Source organism: Stegostoma tigrinum, chromosome 9 (genome assembly GCF_030684315.1).
Source record: "Stegostoma tigrinum isolate sSteTig4 chromosome 9, sSteTig4.hap1, whole genome shotgun sequence".
Lineage (NCBI taxonomy): Eukaryota > Metazoa > Chordata > Chondrichthyes > Orectolobiformes > Stegostomatidae > Stegostoma > Stegostoma tigrinum.
In genome coordinates, this window is record NC_081362.1 from 40,536,328 (window position 1) to 40,542,327 (window position 6,000).

General features: G+C 38.3%; 1 protein-coding gene across 6 annotated transcripts in view; it reads left to right on the forward strand.

Moving 5' to 3' along the window:
* The window catches only part of LOC125454673 (protein transport protein Sec23B), a 65,754-nt gene extending 61,492 nt beyond the window's left edge, over positions 1 to 4,262 (forward strand). For all 6 annotated transcript variants that reach the window (XM_059648501.1, XM_059648498.1, XM_059648499.1 and 3 more), the window contains one exon: positions 1,237 to 4,262. In XM_059648501.1, the coding sequence (XP_059504484.1) occupies positions 1,237 to 1,326 (90 nt within the window). In that variant the 3' untranslated portion in view covers positions 1,327 to 4,262. The remainder of the gene's footprint in view (positions 1 to 1,236) is intronic.
* Positions 4,263 to 6,000: the final 1,738 nt, after the last annotated feature.

Genomic DNA, 6,000 nt, shown 5'->3' on the forward strand with positions numbered 1-6,000 from the left:
TGCACTCTCCTCTACCATTTCCTCTGGCAGCTTGTTCCCCGTTCAACCCGCCCTCTGCATGAAAAGGTTGCCTGTCAGATCCTTCCTAAATCTCACCCCTTACTTTAGCCCATATGCCTCTAAACCCTTCCTATTCACGTATCCTCCAAATGCCTTTTAAGTGTTGTAATTGTACTGGTCTCCATTACCACCTCCTAGCAGCTCTTTCCATACACACACCACCCTCTGTGTGGAAAAAGTTGCCCCTTAGGTTCCTTTTAAATCTGTTTTCCCCTTAAAACTTTACCCACTAGTTTTCGATCCCATACCTTGGGATAAAGAACTTGGCTATTCACCTTATCTATGCCCCTCATGATTTTTTAAACTGCTGTAAAGTCATCCCTCAGCCTCTAACACTCCAGCAAGAAAAAGCTCAAACTCTCCATGCCGTGGCAACATCCTTCATTTTTAAAAAGAAATTGTAAGATTGGGACATACACATATGTATAAAGTATAAATTAGAATATCATGAACAAAGTTCACTTTTTGAAAATTGAATCAAAACTGTCTCCAGTAAAAAAAAAATCATCACAGATGCTTTACCACAGACCACAATCATAACATTCTTTTCAGTACCAGATTGGTTAATCAGCAAGTAGTTAATACTCAAATCATCGTTTAAAAAGAAAGACACCTCACTGAATAATGCTCACATTTAATGGGATTTTCAAGCATGGAAAAGTGAGGCGGGGGGACATTCTCACTAATCCAGTTGATCTCATTGTTGGTTTTGGGAGAAGGTCCATGACAAGCTACGTGGTGGAGACTTCAATGATAGAATCCAAATTCAGGATTTCTGTGTTAATCTCCATTATCACTGAGTCCTGAAACTGAGTTTGGATTTTGAGGTTGAATGGCAGCAAACATTGAAAATTCATCATTAGAAGTGCCATTAATCCTGGGAATGTCTTGGTAATTCCTGTCCCCTATTTAATTTTTTAACAGAAATATAATGGAAATTTATAACTCATATGAGGGAAAAGAAAGTTTTACTTTTCATAACATTTTGGTTTAATTTTTTTAAATCATGATTCAGCAAAATCAGTTGTCAATATTGATTTTGCAATATCTTTTTAATATGCAAGCATAATTGTTGCCAGAGAACGGCAAATTATTTTATAGCTTTTAGGATTAGTCTTATAGGTCATGATTTCATTTTTATTTGGCCCACTTCTAATTTGATGTTTTTCCCCCTAGGAATCTGGAGCACCTATCTTGACTGACGATGTTAGTCTTCAGGTTTTCATGGATCATCTTAAAAAACTAGCTGTGTCTAGTGCTTCATAAATCTATCTATCTATGTATAGAAGAACACAAGGAAAATACTGGGAAATACTGGATGTTACATAGATTCTTTATTCTTGATTTATAACGGTTTAGTTTTGTTCATGTTTCATCCTTCGTATTTGATTTGTTATATCACTTGGTCTCTTTCGTTCTCAAAATCACTGCATCCTTATGAGCAATATTTTATTTTCTAGTTATATTGTAAGCACGATAACATACCATTCCATCTATCTTTTATATAAATGCCAGAGCTAGAAATAAATAACTTAAAACTGTTGTCTACTTATCAGTCTAAATTAACTTTAAATATTATTTATATGGGGTATTTTTAAGCCTGTTCTGAAACTATACTGTTATTTTTGCCTAACTGTTTGTTAAGGGTAATTGGAAATTTAAGCAGAAAAAATATTGAATTTGAAGATTGTGTTGCAAAATCATTCAATGTAAAATCCCCGCTTTTTGGGAAGATAATTTGAGGACGTTGTGCATTATAGTGAATGTCATAAATACAGTTACCTTGAGTACTTTTACAGGCTAGGTTTGATTTGTTATTTTGCTTACATTGAAGCAGCCCATACCCATATGCAGGGAAACCTGGAAAACATCTAGGCTTGGGCTGGTAAGTGGCAAATTACATTTCATACCACACAAGTGACAGGCAATGACCATTTCCAACAATAGAATATCTAACCATCTCTTCTTGATATCCAGTCGCATTGCCAAAACTGAATCTTCTGCTATCAACATCCTTGGGTCACCATTGACCAGTAATCTAACTGTTCCAGCCATAAAAAATACTGTAGTTATAAGACCACGCCAGAGAGTAGAATTTCCGCACAAATTAACTCATTTCCTGTCTCCCATCTATGTAGCCCAAGTCAGTGGTGTAATGGAATACTTGCCTGGATGAATGTAGTTCCAACAACACACAAAGAACTTAACATCATTGGGGACAAAGCAACTCATTTAATTAGTTTCCCATCCACCACCTTCAACATTCAATGTACAGTGGAAGCAGCATGTATGCCATCCACAACATATACTTCTTACCCAGGCTGCTTTGATAGCCCCTTCCAAACCCACAACTCTACCATGTAGAAGCACAAGGGCAGTGGATGCATGGGAACAGCACCACTTGCAAGTTTTCCTCCAAGCCCATACATCCATCTTGACTTGGAAGTAGCCTTTCACTGTCTGTGGGTCAAAATGCTGAAACTGCCTTCCTAACAGCACTGTAAATGTATATACACACCTCGGGCTGCAGTGCTTGATGAAGCCAGCTCAGTACCACTTTTGAGCAATTAGGTGTGTGCAATAAATATTGCTCACCGGTGATAGTAACTTTCCATGAACAAATAAACACAATTCTGCCTTTGTCAAGCATTAAGTTTTTGTTTTGACCTTATTGTGAAAATGATTTTAATTCTGACTGAACGAACCTGAATTGAGCAATCAGTGTGTGGAGCTGGATGAACACAGCAGGCCAAGCAGCATCTTAGGAGCACAAAAGCTGACATTCCAGGCCTAGACCCTTCATCAGAAAATTTGTTATCTCAGATTCTCCAGCATCTGCAGTTCCCATTATCTCTTGAGGAATCAACACTTTTTCTTTTTATTCCCTGAAGCAGGGCAGGGTTCAGAAAAGGAAATATCTTTGATAGCTAAGATTGAAAAAAGGTATAATGACAATACCTGCTAAAATCTTGCTGATTTTCTTAATTGTAGATTTTTTTTCCCTCCATTTAGGCCACAGATTTGATCTTCAAATTATCTTCTAACTGTCCAAAATCAAAGGTTCCACTCACTAGTCATAGAGAAAAAAAATCCATGCAAGTCAGTGGAGGGGTGTGTGTTGTATGAAAAGTATAACAGCAATTATTTAGCATCTTTAATACAGTAAAATAACACATCATGAGACAGTAATATCATTATCAAAATTTGTTACTATCCACAAAAGTCAATGGGAGGTAATTGACTTGAAAAGTTAACTTTGTTCGTGTTACTTTTCAAATTTAAGATGCCACTGGGATAGATCAAGTGTAGAGGAGCAATAAATTTAGTAAGAAAATTTTGAGTTGTCAGCCTCAGCAGATGAAAGCATTAGGTAAGGTTCACAGCAATGAGATTTGAGGATGAAGGAAAAGCAAAGGCGAATGCCCAAAACTTTCTGGAATCAGAGAAACAACAGAGAGAGGGCAAGTCAAATGACCTGTGGGAGAGAGAGTACATGTTATTACTGGAGTGGAGGAAGTAGGTTTTCCACCTGAAATGAAAAATAAAAATGAACACCATATTGTTTCAATAAATTGTTAATGACCTTGGAATTCTACCTAATGTTTTTAGCTTAAAATTACATAGGTATTTTCCGAAAGCCAACGGTTTTGATTTCCAGGTAAAAGGTTAGGGATATGAGAATGCCCTTTCAAAAACCCAAATGATGCTGTCCATCTCCTGGATAATGAACAAAGTTCCCGTTAAATTTCTTCACTTGGTAACTGAGACAAACCATTGTTTAATGAAATATGGCATTGATTTTGCTTTGATACTACATTTATAGAATTTGTGACACGATTGGTCATGACACACTTTGCACATACTGTTGAGGTATTTATACAGTTGTATTCACTTATTCATTTTATTATCAGTTCTGTACAATGGTCATATTTAATTTTGTTTAAATACTGAAAGAACTCCAGATGCTGTAAATCAGTGACAAAAATAGAAATTGCTGGAAAAGCTCAGCAGGTCTGACAGCATAAGTGGACAGAAATCAGTTAATATTTTGGGTTGAGTAACCCTTTCTTTACCCCCTTGCCTAAAATGTTTCCAATCACGCTAGAAACTGATCAGATTGCCCACTATACTACTAACAGTAACTGTGAAAGATGGTGGTGACTTTATTTAGCATCTAATCTGAATAAATCATTTTAAATCAATTTATGTGCAATAAATTATTTTGAAAGCTGTAAATGGTTTTAAAGGCAAACTGCTGATCATCTTGGTTTGACCCTCTATTTTAAGGATGAATCATAGAACAACACTTTTACAAGATACTCAATGACCTTGCAAGCATCTTTCAGTTGTGTTGTGCTCATCAGGTGATGGTGACAACTTGTAATCTATGTTGTTCTTCGCTTAGTCTTCATATGCAGCAATTTTGGTTTTCTTTCAATCCTCAGTTGAAAGAGTCAGCTTTGTAGATATGAAGGTCTGCATTGCAAGCACATGATCTTGAATTTAGCAATACGTGGAAATATTTTTAATCTTAAGAACAAAGTCTAAGACTATAAATGGCTTCAAAGGTTGATGAAAATAGTTACTGACCTGCACAATTGTTTGGGCAATGCATGAACCTTGTTTACATTTAGTGTAGAATTTATAAGAATACACGATATCAATTGTGAAAAAAATAATGAAATATAAAAGGATAGAGTTCATCAAGTGATGAAATCCAGAGGTTTAGCTTGATCTTCTCATTTAAATTGTGAATTAGTAAGGCAAAAGTGCATTCTGCAGATATATCAGAGTGCCATGAGGTACCTTGTCAAAGGTGTTGCTAAAGTCCTATAATAGATGTGTAGTCTTTCAGATCCCTTCTTAACCCTTGCTGTTTCAAAGAAAACAACCCCAGCCTATCCAATCTTTCTTCATAGCTCAGACCTCCAGCCTAGCCAGCATCATGATAAATCTCCTCTGCACTTTCTCTAATGCAATCACATCCTTCCTGTAATGTGGTGACCAGAGCTGCATGCAATACTCCAGTTTGGCCTAACCAGCATTTTACATGGTTTCAGCATAACCTCTTTGCTCTTGTATTCCAGGCCTTGACTAATAATAGGCCATATGTCCTATTAAGCACCTAGTACTAGCCCTCCGACCTTCAGGGATCTGCAGATATGCACTTTCAGGATCCTACTCTTCATAGCATAATCATTAACACTATAAAACAGAGAGCTAGAAAGAGAAAAAGACTCCGCCTACAGGAGAAACTAACTGGACTAATCCACTGGGATGACACAAACAAAGCAGACACGTGTGTCCTGCATTTCCCACAGCTCATCCCTCACACCCTCTATCCACAATAATAACCAAAACAGAATTCCCCACATCCTCACGTACCACCCCACCAACCTCCAAATCCAACTAATCACCCTCTGACATTTCCACCATCTGCAATCTGACCCGACTACCAAAGACATTTTTCCAGCCCCACCACCCCCGGCACTATTCCCTGCAACTGAAGCAAGTGCTACACCAATACCTCCCCCCTCACCCCCATCCTAGGCCCTAAGAAGACCTTCCACATCAAACAGATGTTCACCTGCACATTGCAAATGCGATATACTGTGTTCCGCTATTCCCGTTGTGACCACCTGTACATCGGGGAAACCAAGTGGAGGCTTGAAGACCACTTTTGCGGAACACCTATGCTCCATTTGCAACAGACAACGACACCACCCAGTCGCGAACTATTTCAACTCCCACCACCACCCGCCCCCCGACTCCTCAGACGACATGTCCATCCTGGGCCTCCTGCATTGCCACAATGACGCAGGAAAGATGCAGGAACAGCATCTCTTATTTCGCTTTGATACCCTTGGGCTGCAGGGTTCCCATGTGGACTTCACAAGCTTCAAAATCTACCCTCCCCTGACCACATCCCAAATCCAGCCC